Source organism: Python bivittatus, unplaced genomic scaffold (assembly GCF_059951505.1).
Source record: "Python bivittatus isolate LINGU-HERP-01145 unplaced genomic scaffold, Pbiv_v1 ctg000350_np1212, whole genome shotgun sequence".
NCBI classification, from domain to species: Eukaryota; Metazoa; Chordata; class Lepidosauria; order Squamata; family Pythonidae; genus Python; species Python bivittatus.
In genome coordinates, this window is record NW_028277074.1 from 21,807,790 (window position 1) to 21,828,882 (window position 21,093).

At 36.9% G+C, this 21,093-nt stretch overlaps 1 protein-coding gene across 1 annotated transcript in view; it reads right to left on the minus strand.

The window, feature by feature from the left end:
* DSCAM (DS cell adhesion molecule) overlaps positions 1–21,093 on the minus strand; it is a 355,545-nt gene that overhangs the window by 323,997 nt on the left and 10,455 nt on the right. The window contains exon 2 of the mRNA XM_088144695.1: positions 6,101–6,156. Coding sequence (XP_088000821.1) covers positions 6,101–6,156 — 56 coding nt within the window. The remainder of the gene's footprint in view (positions 1–6,100; positions 6,157–21,093) is intronic.

Here is a 21,093-nt window from a genome sequence, read left to right on the forward strand (position 1 = left end):
CCCGCATGAGTTGCAGCTGGAGAGAGCTTGGAGATAAGCATTCTCTGTTGGGGTTCCCAACCTATGGAATTTAGGAATCTTCCTAAAATGAGAGCACCTTCCCCTTCTTGATATTTCAGATCAGTAAAGATCTGGTTGATCACAATGTTCTGGGGGCAAAGGAGCTTAAGAGAACTATTAGTAGATTACCCTGGGATGAGTGATAGGTGCTCCAGTAGTGATATAATTGTGTTTTATTTTTGCACTCTTATTTTTCATACATATTCTTACTGGTTATTCTGTTGTATTATGTGATGTTTGTTGTATTATAGACTCATAAGCCACTTAGATTTATCTGAGTTAAACGGTGTAGAACTAACAGTATCATTTATTGCATTTATTTATTTATTATTAAATTTGTATGCCACTCATCTCCCCCAAAGGGTGATTCATCATCATTATCATAATCTGTGGGTCAAGATTCTCACATGCAATGACTGATACAATCAGTACATGCAAATTCAAGAAATTATGTAGGCTTACATTAGCTGCACCAGAACTTTGCTTGATTTCTCAAAGAAAATATTCAGCTTGAATACTTTGGGGAGTTCAAATCTGAGTGTATAAGAATATGTAGTAGTGTACTCTACTATGCAGTAAAACTAATACACAATATATCGTAGGGCATACAACTACAACTCAGATGTTAATCATAACCTTTCTGGAGTTACATAAACCATTTTGCTAATAAGATAACCAAGCAGGCTGGCAATGAACCTCATCTGCTCCTATCTCCACAAAGAATTACTCTTAGCTTCCTCCTCTCCTTTCAACTCTACCAGTAAGAGTGATTCTACCAGGAATGCAGGGTCTTCGTTGGAGGTCACTGGAACTATCAAGCCTCCCCCAACTACTGTGCCAAGGTGATAATGAACTTGTTGAAATTTTCACATTTCTTGTTCAAACAATTTAGCCCTGATGCTTTTATGATATATTGCAAATATCATTTGAAATTCATTTCTAAAAAATAAGTGTTTGGAGTGCCACAACTTATTTCTGGAAGTTGCATCCCCAAAGTGGGACATAATGCAGCAGGTATGAATTATACTACACTTTTAAACATGATTCCTTGGCACCATTTAGTCCTTTAGCCCACTTAGCCAAGATCAATTATTTCCTCTGTCTTCTTTGTTTCTACTTCTCTCCACCCTGTGTGTTATGTAGGCAGCAACCATGGTTGTGAACTTAGTCAATGGCAAGTGACTTTCTTCCATAGTGCATAAGGCTGCCATTTTGAAGAAAAGAAGCCTGTGTCTATAGAAAGAATTCCTATTCTAGTTCAGAAAAAGGCCATATATGATCCCTCATTATGAACATTCTAACCATGTGGGCCAGGAAAACTATATACACAACATCTTGTGAGCCCTTTTCTGGTAAGCTAATGCAGCAGCTCTTAGCCGGAGGGCCCCAGCTGTTGCAACAGTAACTGCAAGAATTCCCAGAAGCTACAATCACAACACATCCAATGGCTGCAAGATTGGAAAGACTAGACAATTTTTCTCTACCACTTCATGTATAACACTTGCAAACTGCAGATCTTGCCTTAGGGCAGCAAGATTGGTTACTGATTTTAAATTTCTAGTTTCTGCCAGAGATAAATATATTCTCTTTCACTTTTTGGTACACCTTTTCAACCTCCGAGGATGCATATCAGATCAGTTTTACTACGACTTTACAGTATGTATACATGTGTATGTGGGTGTGTATACATAAATACATACACATACACACATTCATTCATTCATTCATTCATTCATTCATTCATTCATTCATTCTTTATGGTACTTTAGGCAGACATCCGCCCCTTATTTAAAGCCATTTAAATTTAAATGTTCAAAATTTAAATTAATTCATATTGTTAAACAAACATACATTTTTTTATTTTAACTACTGTAACTGTACTATTGATTTCTTAATGTTTATTATCTCTTAATCTTCTCAATTTTATTCTCTTTTTGGATGTATGATTGTAATTCTCCTTTTGCATGATCTAAATTTAATTTAGTTCCTTATGAAACAAAATTTTTAAAAGACTACAGCTGTGATTTTATTACCTTTATTTTTAGGGTGTAACACTTTTATAGCACTATAATCTGCTGTTAAAGTAAATACTGGGTATTTTAAAAGTTATGCTTGTTTAGCTTATAAAGATATCAAAGTCTGTGCCACTTGAACAAAAACACAAGGAAAGGTTTGATTTTTCTCAATTCTTAATTTTAAATAAGAAATAGAAGAGGGCTTCCTGCCGATAATTTCACACTTCCTCATGTTCTAGTCCTTATTTTCCATAGTCTGTGTCTGCTATGCTTTTATTATTTCCATTGAGCCAAGGATGCTTAGAAGGTTTTTTTAAGTCAATCAAAATAAAGTGATTAAACCACAGAACTATTCAAATGAGTTCATAAATCAGCTGTCAAATTAACAGTAGACCATTTAAATTGCAAAAGCCATTAGAAAGCCATGAAAAAGTATAAGAGATAGGATTTTGTTTAGCTTCTTTCCAAATGCACACATTAGAAGAGCTGTATATAAAGCTTGGGGGCAAACACTGAAAAGGCCCTGAGGCTACCTTCTGAATCTGAAAAAGTAGATGGAGTTCAAAAAGAGCCTTCAACAATCAACTGAATTTATATCATTATTTATTGGGCTTATATGCCTCTCCAACCAATACCAATACTGAAATGCTTACATTCCCTATTTTGTAAATAAGTTCAAAAAATATAAACAATGAACAAAACATTATACAAAGCACAGTCTAGCAACAGAAATAAATAATTTCAGTTAACCTCCAAATTACAAAAGGGAACAGTTTGCAACATTTCTTCCTCTAGGGTCTGCTGAAAAAGTTGATTGATGGGGGGGGTGCTGTTCCAAAGAAGGGAGGCAGCAATAAAAAGGCCCACCTTTGAGGCTCCTGATACTGACAATCCCTGAGTGAAGGGACCTGAAGAGAGCCCCTTCTATATGATCAGAAAGGAAAGAATAAGAATATAAGGTAGTCCTGAAGATATCCAAATTCTGAACCATGAAGGACTTTAAAGGAGACAGCTAACACCTTGAATTGACCCTGGTAACCAATGCAGTTTGTGGTGTCACATGGGCAAATCCTGAAATAATAGAGCTGCTGAATTCTGGGCTTGCTGTACATTAGGGAAATTTAGGTAGAATGTATTGTAACAGTTGAAGCAAGAGATGACTAAAGTATTAGCCGCTGAGGGAAGGACCTCCTGTTCCATGAAAAATCATAGTTGTCACACCAGTTGGACTTCCACAAAAGCCGTCCTTGCCATGTTTGCAACCTGATCCTTGAGCAAGATGAGAATCAAAATAGACCCCTAAGTTATGAACCAATTTAGTACAAGGGAACATGACCCTGTCCAGAACTAAAGTTGAAATATCCTAGGATATTTAACAGATAGCTTCCTCGCTCAAAACCAGTCTATCTTGCTGAGACTGAACCTAAACTTCTTCTTCACCATCCAGACCTTAACATCCTCCAGGCACTAAGATTAATGGTATGCGGGAATGACCCTGGGAGACAGGGGGAAGAGCACAGCCAGGGGAATGGTCAGAGAAGAGGCAGCTTAACCCACAAAAGGAATGTTGCACGATTGATGTCAGCCTAGCGAGGTAGCCGAACTAGATGGACTAATTCTACTTTACCATAAGATTACATTAACAAAATCTTGCAAGTCTGATAGTATATTCCTCCCCCTTCACCTTTACAGCCCAAGAAATTAGGGAGGATCCCACCCGAGACATTTGCTATGTCCACATTCCTTTTGTAGGCTAAGCTGCCTCTTGTCCAACCGTTCCCTGGCTGTGCCTCTTCCCCCTGTCTCCCAGGGTTATTCCCACATACCATTACACTAAGACAGAATTCAACTGCTTCAATTTTTCATTGGAGGTTGAGATATAAAGCTGGGTATCATCAGCATACTGATTATACCTAACCCTATACTGGCAGATGAACTCCTCCAGCAATTTCATGCTGAAGACAGTGGAAAAAGTTCTGAATCTTGTAGCTCTCCATACTTTAGGGGCCTCAGGCTTGACCTTTCCCTCCCCCTCATCACCAGTAGGAACTTCCTCAAGGAAGGAATAGAATTACTGCAATATAGTGTCCCTGACTATCAACCCTTGGAGGCGGTCCAGAAGGATATCATGGGCTAAGGGATCAAAAGCTACTGAGAAGTCAAACAAAACCAGGAGGGTCACATTTCTGCTATCATGGCTTCACCAAAGATCATCCCAAGGTGTGAGTAATGCAGTCTCAATGCTGTATCTAGGTCTGACTGAAATAGGTCCAGATAATCCTACTTGTTTATTTTATTTGATGAGAAAAGTTTGCGGAAGAAGGTTGCCTACGTATAACTAGAAGAATATAACATAGAACAGGAAGTAAACAAATTTAGCAAATAATGATTCTCATCATTTTCCATACTAACTCCAAACTCTTACAGAAACTTCTTCATAAGTTCACTGACCAAAGTGTGGGCATTAAAATATATCTGATCTTAGATAAATTTTATGGCAAGCATTAGGGACCTCCAGTGTGGATCTCAATTTCTTCCTATGTCTTTTGTAGCTTAAATTAGTTAACAAGCTTTATATGAGTGTCAGGAATAGAGAATAAATCACATAATGTACTTTAATAGGCACTCATTTTCAGGTTACATTTGTTGGCTTCAGAAAAATCTCAAGAACAAAAGATATCAATATGATGATGGAATGCAGGGCAATATTTTAAAGGCATTAGGATCCATAGTGGCAGCAATACAGACTCACAGATTTCTACAAGAGAAAGTAAAATATAAATAAACGAAACGCTAAAGGGGAATAGCTTTCTAGATTCTTCAGCTCAGATATAGTCAGGTATACTTTGTAAGGATGCTTCCATATTTTCCATAACAATTCTTACAACCATTTAAAATAGGATTCACTCCAGTCTAGACAGCTGTTTTGAAACTGCCAAGTTCCAGCCTTGTAAACTTTATTATAATACAGCAGAGTGAATCTCACAACTACATTGCATGCATTTTCTTCTCACCATGATGTAAACATAACCAGTCCATTTCCCACTTGAAACTGGAATTAGTGAAAGGGCATGTTTCTAAGCCAAGACAGAATCCAGCCATTGCTTTTTTAGCTATTGTTTTTACCTACTGTTAAACTGTAAGCATTATTTGTTGTTGTTATTTTTCCATCTGTCAAAGGATCTCAAAACATTGTACATGTGGCGCAGACATAACTGCATGAGCACATAAATATTTCATACTACCATTTTATCCTTACAACAACATGGATGGTGGCTTATGCTGTAAAAAAGTGAGTGTCCCAACATCACTCAGCAGTTTCATGACTAAGTGGGATTTGAATCTTGATTTTTCTGTTGCTATTCTGATGCTAATCAAGACACCAAACTTGTTCTTTGGAAGTTTAAAATTAATGCCATCTGTTTCAAACCAGAAATAACATAGCCTCATAGTTTGGTTCTTTCATATGTATTTTAAGTAGCACACTTAATCTGGCTATGATAAAATTTGCCTTCACTATGAAAATGGCTGTACTGAAAGAGCAATGAGCAATATCTAGTTCAGACACAGTGTTGTCAACTCCTATACAACATTGCATTGTAAAAGCTTATACAGGTAGTCCTCGGTTAACGATGGTAATTGGGACTGGAATTTCCATCACTATGCAATGAGGTCATAAAGTGCAATATCACATGACCATATCACTTAGCAATGGTAATCCCATCACTCCCCATTTCCATCATTAAGCAAGGATCACAAATTGTTAAGTGAGTCTCAGGCAGCTTGCAAGTAGGCTGGCAGGCAGATAAGTCATGCTGCATGGCACGAGACGGCAAAGCCAGGGGGTGGCTCTGCTAGACAGGGAGGGTGCACAAGTGGCCCATGAGGTGCAGTGCAAGCATGGCAGGGCCAGAGGTGGCTGCTGCCAGGCAGGGGAGGGTGTGTGAGTGGCCCACAAGGCACAGCGTGAGCATGGCAGGGCCAGGGTTGGCTGCAGCTGGGTGGGAAGGGTGCAAGCAACTTACCGAAGCAACTTGTGACCTTCCCTGCTTGCTTCCCCATTGACTTTGCTTGTGGGAACCTGGCAGAAAAGTTTACAAATGATGATCATGTGACCATGAGATGCTGCAACCGTCATAAATGCAAGCCAGTTACCAAGTGCCAAGATTGCAATCATGTGACCGCGGGGGTGCTGTGATGGCTGGAACTTTGAGGATCGGTCGTAAGTCATCTTTTTTCAGCACCATTGTAACTTTGAACGGTTGTTGAACATGTGGAAAGCGAAACCATATAGAAAGAACAGGCATAGCATTGCCAGTGCATATTGATTTCAAGCCTAGGCATCCACAATAAACATGTAGATAAAAGTACTGGATCAAGGAACTAGACAATACTAGCAATGGGACAACTAAAGTTGTGGAAAGCATTTGAAAGATGTACTTTACAAAGCAACATTTCTACTGTGACTGCCAGTAAAACAGATATGTGTGAATATGCATACACAGATAGCCTGGAATAGCTTTTGAAACAGCTGTGCAAGACTTCTAGAAGATGCAGCTGCTTTAATGTTTCAAGAAAGGATGCTTTGCTTGCACCACCATACTTTGTGAAATACATCTGCCCAATGTTTCACACAACCCTAAGGAAAATAGTAAAGGGCATCTTGAAATAAAATAAGAATAATAATCAGTACAGAAGTAAAGCTTGTGACAGAGTACAGGTAGCTAAACAACCTTTTTTGTCTCAAGAGTTGCATTCCCTCATGGCCTCATAAATGGGGTTGAAGCAAACAGTAGGTACGAACTGAACAACAAGTGGTTTGAAGATAATTATTCCCTCCCTGACACATATTTTTCCTTCCAAAACCATGTTTTCTCTGTCTGAAACAGTAAAGAGGTGAATTGAGGTATTACAGAGAGTTCTTGAATGTAAGCTAGTTCACACATTGTCCCCTATGCTTCAACCCCAAAGGTCACTTGGAAGGTAAACCACTAGCTGTAGTTATAGTTTCTGGTCAAATCGATTTTTGCAGTTGCAGTTTTTGGTCCTCCCCAAGACTTGTTACACTGCTTCATTGTGGTGGTGGTAGGGAATATTCCTGGGAGAGATGAGGGAGGAATCAACAGCAGCATCAGCCAAGACATGAAGGTTGTCCAGCTAAAGCAAACAGGCACTTATATTGTGCAGCAATGATACAGGAGGATGCTGGAGGCAGATGAACACTTTAGTCACCACAGCAAAAGATATCATTTCATATTGCATGGAAGAAGGCAGACATAAACCACTCCCGTATTTTACCTAAAAAGACATATGAATATATAAGATAAAGTGACTGATGATATAGTGCCAAATGATGGGGCCCTCACCTCAGATGTCACTCATGCTACACAGGAAAAGCTGAGAATCCTTCAAAATATTAATAGTGTTTATGATATGGCTAGATTAAAGCCTTCAGGATGTCTAGTTTTTCAAGTTGCCATGTGAGAAAGAAAATCTGAAGTTGCAAAGACAGAATTACAGTGGGAACATGGAACGTAAGAAGCAAGAACATGGGAAAGCTGATCATGGAGAAAGACAAGACTGATCAACTACATTTTAGGCACCAGTGAACTGAAATGGACTAGAATTAGACACTTACAGTCAGAAGATCACACTGTTTACTACCCAGGACGTGAAAAGGAAAGAACAAATGGTTATGGTCAAGAAGACATAGCAAAGATAGTACTTGGGTACAATGCAGTTAATTACCAAATAATAAGAGTTATCCTGCTCCATCCATTCCTGCGAAAGAAAAGGGTTAGGATTAGACAGGGTAGGGGCTAACCGTGGAACACATCACAAGCCATTCGCATGCATGTTCCAAATCAAGCTAATGCTAAAGCAGAAATACAAAGCCAACTAATTTCCACAATATGTTCTTCAGCATAAGCCTATCATTTTCAAGGACAACCTCAGGAATTGTTTTGAAGTCATGAATCTCATTGATGGAGAAACAGAGGAACTATGGAATGAAATCAAAGAATTTGTTAAGGATGAAAAGTACTGCCAAAGACAAATAAACAGAAGAAAGCAAACGTCTCATTGTTTTTACACAAAACCTATACACTGTACAGGTTGCCATAGTTTGAATGGAACAAAGTGAAACAGAACACTTCCAGGTTGGCATAGGAGCAAGACAAGCCTGTATACTCTCATCTTATTTGTTTCACCTATATAAGCTGAATATATATTGAGGGAGATGGATTGAAAGGATTTAAAATATTGAAAGAAGATAAATGTGGTTTTGAAATGAGGAAGAAACATCAATAATCTGTGCTATTCTGATGACATGACTCTGATAGCTGAAAATGCAAACAATCTGTAAGTTGTAGCAATGAAAGTCCAGGGGCACAGTGAAAAATAGGGCTACTGTTAAATATTAACCAGAGCAAACTAATAAAAACTGGTACAGCACCTAGTCTTAGAATTGATAATGAGATATTGAAGTGGTGTATACCTTTTGCCTTTGATCAACTATCAACAATAAAGGAGCCAGCAATTAAGAAATGTGCTGCAAATTAGCACTTAGATAGCGCTTGGTAGAATAGCAGGGAAAGCCTTGGAAAAGATACTCAGAAGCCATGACCTGTCTGTACCTAGAAGCATCAAAATTGTGCAGACAATGGTTTTTCCTGTGACACTCTATGTGAAAGTTGGACTTTGAAGAATCAGGATAAAATAGTACTGAGGTTTTTGAACTTTGGTATTGGAGAAGACTCCTGAAAATACCATGGAGAGCCAAGAACACAAACAAATGGATGATAAAATAAATCAGTCCAGAGTTCTCACTTGAGACACAAAGGATCAGGCTCAAATGATCATCTTTTGGACACATGATGTGAAGATCCAGCTTTCTCAAGAAATCTATAGTGCTTAGAAAGATGGAAAGAAATATAAGGATGACCAGCAGCAAGGTGAATGGACTCAATTATGGGTGCACTGTTGGGGGGCAGATCTTCTTGAAGAACAGAGCATATGAAATGAATTTAAACAAATCAGAGGCTGCTGTGTATACAATATGTATATTTTCACTATTCTTTTGCACTGTCCAATTAAAACTCAAATTATTCATAATCAAAATCAGTAATCAGAATGTTAAATGCACTGAGCCATGGATTTAATGGAAAAGTTTTCAGCTGAGGTCAGAACTGGTTATAATAAATCAGTTCATTTATCTACTGCAGTTTGTTACACATAAACATAAGAATAGTTCAAAACAGAAACTAACACATAAATATGAGAATTGCATAATTTAAAAGAGAAAACAGATGGCGTTAATTTATAAATGACAACAATGCATTTGTGAAAACTATTTAAATAGTGTGCTACACAAGGACATCTCTATCCCTGATTCAGCAAAAGTAACGGTATTTGAATTACTACTTCAAAACATGCTCCAACAGTTTGCCCTATAGCATAACAGGTATTAGAAGTGGCAAAGAAAATATTTGTTATAGCCAAAAATCTCCTTTGAGAATAGGCTACTCCATTAAATCGATTGCTTAGGATTATATTCATGTTTTCATTTGCTCTAACAATGTAACAATTTATGCATCTGTACTTGCTAAAAGTACAGTGTTTAGATATTTTAAGGGAGAAAAAAACTGAATAGAACAAAATGAATTCCTGTGCCTACATCAATCTTTTCTGGTTACTGAATTCCAAAGCTTGGCAAAAATGCACATCATATACAAACTGCAATGGCTGGGTTTATGCAACATGTTAAGCCCAAACCAAACAAACTACATTAGGGTTTGGTGTAATATGTGAACCTAATGCCAGAATAATTGTAGGTGAAAGCACATGGGAAAAATCCTGAACTAAATGGAAGGCATTAAAGTGGCACTTATATGAAAAATATAGAGTACTCAACATTGTTTCAAAATTAATGTTATACTGATTACTAGGCATATTCCTAATCCAACCTGAAATGCTCACAAAAATTGTTCAATGAAGTTATTCAAATAAAAGATACCTTGAGTCATAGGTAAATACCGTGTATTTCAAAAACCGAACTGAAATACTTGGCGTAGTGGTATATAAATGTATTTTGCAATTCACTGTACTTTTATAAATACGTTTATTATTTTTATTATTATCAATATACCTAAAGCAAAAGCTAGTTGGAGGGCACAATGGAAGAACTGGTTATTTACCTATAACTGGACATTCGCTGTGCAGTTATCTGTGTATTCACACATTTGTTTAGGATTTTATAGAACTTACAGAATTTCTACCATCCTTGTGTACCATCCGTGAATAGACATAACTTCTGCTGAAGCTCCTAAATTCCTGAAATGGACACAGCAGAACTAAGAAGGAGCACTGAAGCCATCCACCACCAAGAAAAGAGAGAGAGTGTGTTGTGTGAATTCCTAATGACTTCTCAAGAAGCTTCAGTAACATTTAAGTAACCAAGTCCTCTTTATCATAGTGTCATATGCACAGGTGAGTAGCTAGCTTATTATCTGGAGCAGGGTCTAATAGCCATAATTCGATCAAAGAAAACACTCTTCCAAAGACTGCATTCTCCTGAGGAAGCAAAGCCTGAAGAGATTGCTGAATGAAAATAGAAGTCTGAGATCAAGAAGATACAGGAGAGATTCTACAAAGAAAAGTTGCAAAAGTTGCTGTTGCTCTGACTGAGTAAGCACAGATCCAAAGTTGTTTGTATAGCTCGTAACAAAATTTGATGGTTGCCACTATCCATTTGGACAATGAGAGACAGTCCCAATCCTTACATGGGCCTTGGGGGGCCAAAAATAAATACTGATCACTTTGAAACAACCCATTTAGGTAAAAAAAAAAAGACAATCACTCTTTGAACGCTGGGAAAATAGAACAATCTCTCCACTGATGTCAAAGATTGGGGGAAAAGCAATAAATAACCTGACTCAGGTGAACTGCAGAAACAGCTTTTGGAAGAAAAGATATGTCTGGACAAAGGATTATTTATCCCCATAAAAAATAGGAAGTAAGTGAACTGGTTTTCACAGTATGACCTTGAGTATATACCCATCATTTTCAAGGAAAACATCAGGAACTGCTTGGAAGTCCTGAATCTCATTGATAGAGAACCAGAGGAACTGTGGATTGAACTTAAAGAAGTCATTAAGGATGAATGTAAAAACAGACAGCCAAAGATGAAGAAACAGAAGAGATCAAAATGGATGTCAGAACAAACCAGAGAAATTGCCGAGAAGAGAAGGCAAAGCCAAGAAAGAGAAAATCTCAGAAAAGAACTTAACAAACATTTTCAGAGAGCTGTTAGAAGAGACAAGAAGCAGTATTACAACAACATCTGTATAGACATTGAAGATGGAAACAGACATGAAAAAACAAGGAAAAATTTCCAAAAGATCTCTGAATTCAGAAGGAGGTTCCAATTGGTACGCTAAAGGATGCCAATGGAGAGATAGTAACTGATTCAAAGGTCATGAAAGAAAGTTGGAAGGAAAATGCTGAAATACTGAACAGTAGAGATCTCAGCATCCAAGACACCTTTGAAGATATTCCCTACTTACAAAAACCTCTGGTATTGTAAGTTAGATCAGCACTCCAGTCCTTACCAAGTTGGAAAGCTACAGGAACTGATGGAATACCTACAGAAATATGGCAAGCAACAGAAGAAGAATCAGTAACGATTCTAACTAAGTTATACCAGCAAATTTGGAGAATGATACAGTGGGCAACAGATTGGAAGAGGTCTATCTACATTCCAATACTAAAAAAGGAGACTTAACAGAATGTAGAAACTATCATACAATTTCGTATGCTAGCAAAATAATGCTTACAATCATCCAACACAGATTGGAACCCTATACGGAAAAGGAGATGCCATATGTTCAAGCTGGCTTTAGAAAAGGCTAAGGAATACAGCTGCTGATGCGCGGTAGGTAATTGAGAAAGCCAAGAAATACCAAAAATAAATTACTATGTGCTTCATTGATTATAGAAAGCCTTTGATTGTGTTGATGATGTCAAGCTGTGGAATGTGTTTAGAAAAATAGGAAACCCAGAATATCTCACTGTCCTCATGTGAAACCTATATACAGGTCAGAAAGTCACAGTACAAACAAAACATGGTGAAACAAGTTGGCAAAGGAGTGAGACAAGACTGTATACTCTCCTCTTTTTTATTCAACCTTTACGGAGAATATATATTAAGGGAAGCTGGATTGGAAAAAGATGAAAGTAGTTTTTAAATTGGAGGAAGAAACATCAGTAATCTGTGCTATGCTGATGACACTACTCTGATAGCCAAAAATGCAAAGGATTTGCAGGCTTTAATAATAAAACTCAAGGAGCACAATGAAAAAATGGGACTGGAATTAAATACAAAGGAGACTAAACTACTGACAAGTAAACCAACCAGCCTTAGAATTGACAATGAAGACACTGATGTGGTATATAGTTTCTGCCTTTTAGGATCAACCATCAACAGTAAAGGAACAAACAGTCAAGAAATACACTGCAGACTAGCACTTGTTAGAATAACCTTGAAGGCCTTGGGAAAGATATCTTAATGCCATGATGTATCTATACCTATAAAGATCAGAATAGTGCAAGCAATTATATTTCCTGTGACACTCTATGGAAGCAGTTGGACCTTGAAGAAGCAGGATAAGTATTGATGCTTTTGAAATTTGGTGTTGGAGAAGACTCCTGAGAATACTGTGGACAACCAAGAAAACAAACAAATGGATCATCGAACAAATCAGCCCAGAGTTTTCAATCAAGGCCCAAATGACCAGGTTCAAATTATCCTACTTTGGACATGAAGGGCATTATTTTGATACACAATTTTATATTCTATATATACACAATTTTATATTTTATATATATACAGTATATATATGCTTCACATAATGTATAACCATACCTGTAACAGTGCACTCTATTTTATTTCTAAAGGGTTAACTTGCTTTTGCTTTGTAAAGAGCACTGGTTTCTTCCCCCCCCCCCTTATCTCTTTGCTGAATGCCCGATTGTCTTCGAATAAGCAATTAGCTGAGTACAAGCTGTTTGTTGTACCAAGTTTGCAACAGTTGTGGGGCCCTACATTCTAGAGAGAGATAAGAAAAATCTTGTATGCCATTCCCTTGGTAACCAGAAGAAAAAGTTACAGTTAAGTTTACCTTCCTAAGAACCACCTTTCACTTGCTCAGACCGTCCCAAAAATCCCTTGTATGGGTATGAGGGGATGTACTATCTGATTACCGATTTAAATGTCTATAAAGCCTCTGATGTTTGTTTTGTGAGGTGTGATTTCATCAACATCTTTTGTTAATGTGTTGATTGGGGTCACCCAGCTGTGTCTTGATCAAAATACATCTGTTATCTTAAAGAAGCCTCGTCTCAAGTCTCTTTATTTGGCTTTATTGAGACTTGGGAAATAAAAGGTGCCATACAGACACATTATTTGAAGACCTATCTCTCTGGTGAAGGCTCTAATCCTGGGAAAGGTAGAAAAAAGACAAGAAGAAGAGGATCAGCAGCAAGGTGGATAGATTCAGTTACAGTAGCTACTGGTACACCATTGGAAGGTATGAAGAACCAAGTTAGAAACAGATCATCATGGAGAAAATCTATCTATGTGGTCACTAAGAGTTGACACCAACTTGATACACGTACTCAGTCAAGATCTTCTATACAAGGCACATATCTCTTTACTCAATAAACTGATATCTATATTTAAAACACTATCTTCTATGACTGGAGATGAATGGGAACAGTAGCCACTGGCTCAAAAGATTTTGACAGCAGTACTGAGAGAAGAGGAAAAAAAGAGGAAAAAAATCAGACTGTTGGAAATATTAATAAATAGAGGCTAATTAGATGTTTCATAAAGCATTTTACAACCTTATTTATAAAAAGGGAGGCAGCATTCATGAAAGGGTAGAAGAAAAAGATAGCTGCATGGTATACTAACTACTCCATGAAAGAGTACTGAGTATAGACAGGGAACTCAAATGCACTAAAAAAAGAGGTAAGAGACAGGGAACTCAAGAAGAAGAAGAGGTAAGAGACAGGGAACTCAAATGCACTGAAGAAGAGGTAAGAAGAGGTAAGGTAACTTCTGGAACATGGTAGAAGCTTTGGAAATAGCCAAGGAAGCTAGAATAGCTTTGGAGTTTGCTCCTTTAAGACTGTACTCTAAAAGAATGTGAGGAATAACTACAAGGAGTTTCTGGAGTTAAAGTTTGGCAATATGAACAAAAGTCTACCATGTAACCTTCCCTGTAGCAGAACAGGAAAGGTTTGTGTCCATCTGAGGAAGGAAAGTTGATTCCACAGTACTTATTTCACAAATAAAGCTAAGGTCAGAATGCTAATACAGAAGAGGGCCAAGGAAGTCTTGCCCCAAACCTTTCCATATGATTAAAAAAAAATTAAGTAAAATAGAGTAAAACAAAGCAAAATAAAACAGATAAAGTAAAGGAAGAATATATCCTAGGTACAGAGAATGAAGGTGCAATTACTGTGGACATTGAAGGTAAACTGAGAAAGTCCAGCAAGAACCATGGGCAATCACATGGGATACTTAGGAGAATAGGGGTCCTGTCGATAATCCCATCAGCTCTAACAAATACTTCTATGCCACTTCAATCAGTATAACTGAAAGTCACCACACAAGACTCCAAACAAAATCTGCCTAGATGCATGACCCACATGTGTGAAATTCAAAGACAAAGAATAATATTTGCTCTGCTTTGGATTAGTATTTTCAGAATGTTGTATTCAATTATTCATTCCTAAGAATAGAACACCATACGTTCAAAATCTGTTCCACAGGGTGTGGCTGCAGAAGTGAGCAGAAGGGCAAGGAGATGGGAAAAGTCCCCTAATGCAAATAGAGGTCTAGTCAATAAGAAGGGAACTCAATTACAATAACAAGCAACCATAAGCAATTCACTCCTATCTAAATGCTTGGTCACTACTTTTTCTACTGCACAGCATTTGTAGGAAAAACATTAAACTTATTTCATAGCAAGCTTCAGTATCAAAATCTTTCAATTTGGCAGAGAGTTGACATTATCTCAGGCTAATATACCATACCTGTTTTCATGTATATTTATTACAAACACAATTCTAGTAACTCAGGGTTATAACAATTGTACCGGAAAAACTCATCATACAAACTCAGGGCATAACACAGTAAAAACACAATTCAGCAGGCAAACGCATTTTAGTACAAATTCAGCTGGTAAAAGTTGCTATCCCAGATAATAGACATGAAAAACATTTTTAAAAAGTATGTGGGATTTGATGCCATATTTCTACATACTGAGAAATATGTTTGTGGATGCTGATGCAATTGAAAAAGAATTATCACTGATGTATTATTTTAAACTATAGAATTACTATCCATGTATTGCACATGTAATGGATTCAAGTCCTTAGTATTTTAGGTCTAAACAATGCGGAATTATAGCATGTCAAAAATGAACAAAAACAAAATTGTACCTTTCCCGAATTGCTGTTCATAATTCAACTTAGCCATTGAAATTTTCATTCCCACAAAACATTCCTCCAAAGCAATCTCATAATCAAATCCTTAATAAGCATAATTAAGCATGTAATTATTTCTGACTACAAAAAAGCCCAGTAAAAAAAACTTTACAAAATTGTACATTTCCATTCATTTATACAAGACAGAACTTACTATTAAACCAAAAAGAAGCTTCCTCAATTAACAAAAATAATCAAGTGTCCCGTAGGTCAAACCGAAGTGGAATAAGTAGCACTTCTGAAAGCATAATAGGTATTTTTCTTCCAACTTTTTTAAATAACACATGGAACACGCATAATGAATGGCCAATATCTTTGATGCAAGTCTTTCATCAGCTAAAAAGATATCATTTATTTCTGATCTACAGGCCTCCCCTTATATTGCAAAAGATAATGGTTGGAGTGAAAGGGAAAAAAATGAAGAGCAGGTGTGGGCTGAGAATCAATATGGAGTTTTTATAATTACGGAGTGAAGGAGTTGACTTAAGAAATGATTTATCACATATGCTTTTGTGATGTTTGCTATGGAAAGGATATATATTTATACAATAGTGAAGACACAATTTTTTAACAATATGAAAAAGGAAAATATGCATTACATCTGATGTCCTCAAAAATCCCGTTCAATAAGAATAACAAGATACTATTCTAGTTTTCAGAACAGGAGCAATTTATACAAATAGCATTCTCTCAACTCACATGTAATGCTACATCATAATTTAGCATGATCTTCTGGAACTAGTATCTTGGAAATGTATTCAAGTATAATTCGCAACATCTGCATCTAGCTGAGAGGATTCTTTGCTTGAAAAAGAGAGGAATTGTAGGCCTCAGGAGGGCACTAAGCTGCGGGTGGGTGGTGAGTAATAACAGTCCATCCTCTCCCTAAGATTGCAATTTCCTTGTCTGGCACAACTAGGAACAGAAAATTCTGCTTGTTTTTAATTTGCAATGTTCCTAAAATTACAGTTTTCACTAACCACATTTTTCATTCACTTCACATTATAATCAAAAACTGAAGTCCTTGGGGGCATGTTAAAGGAGAGTGTATGCAGTCTGGGGAGCAGGGAGAGATTAATTCTTATAATAATAAATGATGGTTTAGTATCATGTCCTAACTTGTGTCTATCTGTTTATACTGTATTATAATCTTACAATATGATAAAATAATTCAAAGCAATATTTTTGTACTCTGTACTGAAAAAGCATTTACATGACTGTAATGATCAGACATATAGGTAGTCCTCCCTCAATGATGGTAATTGGGCCTGGCAATTCCTTTGAAAGCGACATAATCGTAAAATGTGACATCACATGACCACGCCAACTTACAACAGCAGTTGTGGCAGTTCCAATTGCCGTTGTTAAGTGAATCCCATGCGGTTGCAGTGTCCCACAATCACATGATCACCATTTGCAACCTCCTGCCAGTTTCCCCATTTGACTTTGCTTGTCAGAAGCCATCAGTGAAAGTCATAAATGGCGACCATGTGACCGTAGGATGCTGTGACTATCATAATTGCATGCCGGTTGCCAAGCCCCCAAACTGTGATCATGTGACCACAGAGACACCACAATGGCTGAAACTACAAGGAACAATCCTAAGTCCCTTCGTTCAGCACCATAGCAACTTTGAACAGTCACTGAACGAGTGGTTGCTAAACGAGGACTACTTGTGTACTCAGGTGGAAGTATGATTCCCACATACATACTTAACAAACTTAAGTCACACGTGACTTTTTTTGGCATGAAAATTGTATTATGCTTATTAAATTCCAGCAGATATTTACTTTATATATTTGCCCCCAGAACTGAACTGATACAATCAGTTATTCTACTGAGTGAGACCTAAGTGTGGTTATTAGGTAAAAACAATCGTTCTGATGTCACTATGTGCATTATGCTCATGTTATGGACCCAGGAAATTATGCTAATCACTTGTTCAGGAAAAGGACAGGAAGGTTAAGGATGAACTCCTAAGCACACTTTATTATCACTAATAGTCGTACTACTTTGAGCAGAATAGCACTGTTCTTCAAATACTGTAAATATGCATAGCCTACATGTACTTTCACCCTGAAAACAGTCTCCCTAATCACAGTGTACTAAGCTAGACCTCAATAGTTGCAGTTCTAGTTTTGTGTGGCTCTACTTCACTGTTGCCAGGCTCGGATTCCACGTAATTGTGAGATGGGTTTTTTGGGCTGTCTTCCCTAGCTGAGCTAGCCTATCAATCCACTTGCATTTACTCTTTATTCTGTGCTATCTAATTAGAAATTCAAGAGACACAATTCATTGTTTTCTGAAAATCATGTGCAGCAAGAATATATCAAGGCAAAGTGCAAGAGCAAAAAGTTCATCCTACCATCTGTGAGAAAAACAGTTCTATCATATTTCTTCCCTTTGCAAAAAAAACACAAAACCCTGACCCCAGCAATCTGCTTAAAATTTCAAAGGTGTTCCTATTATAGGAGATACTGTCACTGCAAGAAAGACATTAACTGGAAGAGTAGAGTATCAGATAGCAATTCACATTTTGTTTATGCTTAAGGATTACCCAAAATATGCAATTATCTGACACAAAGATATTAAGATTATTAATTATTTTTAGCAATGCTGTCAGGATGAATTTGGCCCCATTTCTGAACAAATGAATGAACATTAAAATAACGTCAAATATCAAATCCATTCAGTTCAATATATAAAGCTGTGCAAGAAGCATCTGAAATATCAATGCAGTTTTCACAAAAATGGACAAAATAAGGTCAGAAACTTATGCTACTACATATTCACAGGAGCAACTAAAACTGCATCAGTTCATGCAATCATAGAAACTGGAGCTGAAAAGACAAGATGGTAGCTCAAAAGGCATGACAGAAGAATGATAGAAGCCCTCCCTTTCACTGCACAGAAAACTTCTTCCACTCAGACATCAAATCGCATGGATGACTGAACCACATGATTTCTTCCTCACCCATGTTTTATGAGAGCAATAAATCATATGAAGGAGACAGTGTGCATTTGAAAGTGTGCTGAAGAGTTAGGGAAGTTCATATTGCTCCTCCATCCATAGGAAATTCATGAATGGGGTAATGGCAGGCCAAACTATATGACAGAATCAGGGGACATGGAAAGCATTGCAAGTATTGTGAAGTATTTAAAAATGGAGAGTTGCATACTAGTTAAGGTGTTGAGTTAGAACCTGGAAGACCCAGATTTAAGCCCATCTTCAGCCATGGAAGCTTATTCTCCCAGTCAAATCTAGTTTGCAAGTTTGTTGTTGTGGGAAAATTTAGAAAACTGTGTTATATATGTCACCTTGAGTTCCTGAAAGGAAAGCATGATATAGGCAAATAATAAAAGCAACATAAGCAAGATTCTAAGGGATAAATAGACCTAATATGATCTTCTAATCATAGACCTATACGGGTTTTTTTTTCACTGCTTATAGTCTGGTTTCATAAAGAAAATCCAAATAAACCTAGTACAGGATAGTCTTTGGAATCAACATTAATATGGAAACAGAATCATTTAACATCAATAATTTATTTTTTCATAAACACCCAGATGTGACAAGAGCTTATAATGATATTTTTGCAGCTCAAAAATGCACATTAATGTAGATATTATATTAAATGCATTATCTACATTAAAGAAACAAACTGTATTTGTAATAACTGTTTGGACAAAAGTGTGCAGCATATGGTATTTTTGTATAGCTCTTTTAAGCCAAGTTCATAAACTGTTGTAGAAATGGACTGAAGATAAATTAATTCCAAAATTAATATGGAAAAAATAAGGTACAAAGTAAAACCACAGGTTAACTCATGCTTGATTCTCTTCTCCCTCTGTGAAAAGGATGGAATGTGAACCAGATTGGCCATAAAATCCCTATCTGGTTCAATCCTTCTCTTTCTGCCAACCATTCTTCTTTGTTGTCACTGTAGGCTGCACTCATTAGTTATATAAGTATAGTTGCACAATGCACAGAATGGAGATAATCACAAAGTTACTCCCTGCTTTTCCTGGATAGGTCCAGCATCTGCCATCTGCATAACCCAGTGTACAATTTGATTACAACTAGAAACAGGGAACGATTATTATCTGTGGATTAAAAAAAATGGCTTCTTGATATGTTTGCTTACATTATTTATATTTCAACTAAAATAGTATTTATTCATCCATTCCATTGGTTAAATAAAAAACTACAATGACTATTTCATTGTAGCAAAATGTTCAGAGTTGTGTTCAAAGTTAATAAGGCCAAGAACCTGACCACCCACAAATTGCCCAGACAGGCTGTGACAAGAGCAGAGTAAAGCCACCAAAATCAATCAATACATTCTGACTTATACATCAGATCACAACATTGTCCTTTCGTCACTCAGTTCTGATGAAAAATAAAACATTCAGAAACAATGTTTCTAATATCAGAAGAGATATGACTTTACCTAATAAAAATTAAAGGAAAACCCAAATGCTCTATATAACAATTGAATTCTTCTATTGAACCCCAAACTATTTCACCCACACTTCACAGGCAGCAAGTGGTGCGGAAAAAACTGTACAACATAACACTATTGTGTTAGTATTGTTTCATCCACAGTCTTCATTGGCCACTATTTAAAAGGGATGCAATGGAATCACATCACAAGGTTTCAAATACAAATACAAATTCAAAGATCATTTGGCCTGAAACATAACACACCAAAAATAACATTAATTTTCTAGTGTAATGATGAAGATGACAAAAGAAACCTTGAAGAACAGAATGGAATGTATCCTAAACATTAAAAATGAAAAATGCTGGCTGAAAATGCTACAACTGCATTCAACAGGATGGAGATGGACTACTATAATAAAACAGTACTGTAGTTCCTTTTTAAAACTCTAACGTTTTCCATAATTTAATGAAAAACTTGTAAGTATTGCTTTTTTGTCCTGATCGTGAAACGGATTAAGAGCAATTCATAGAGACAGGGACACTGTATTCCAGTTTAAGGAACCAATCCTAAACCCATTTTCTAGTTGTAAGTTCCACTGAACAAATAATTTAATTCTGAGCAAATATGCTCAGTATTTCATTACAATTAACCCTAACTTTTAAGCTCTGCCATTTCCTTCTTTGCCCCAGCCATAGCTCCCAGCCTTGGTCTCTCTCTGGGTCAAATCTTCTTGTAGTCAAGCAGAGTCCCTGGTCTATGTGTTCTTGCACCCACAACCCCAAAAGCCTTCTATCCTTTTTCCCAAATTAAGTTTCATTTCCTTCTCTTACTTCTCCATGGCAACTTTCCTTCTTCCACTGGAAAGCCCCAATTAAGATTTCTTTGCAGGCTCTCAATTCTTTGGTGAGAACATCGTTACCTCATCTCATGATTTCTTTATCTGTTTCCTCTTGTTTATCTACACTTACTTATTTAAATTGATTTATATGGCTGCACATCTCACCAATGAGACTCTGGATAGC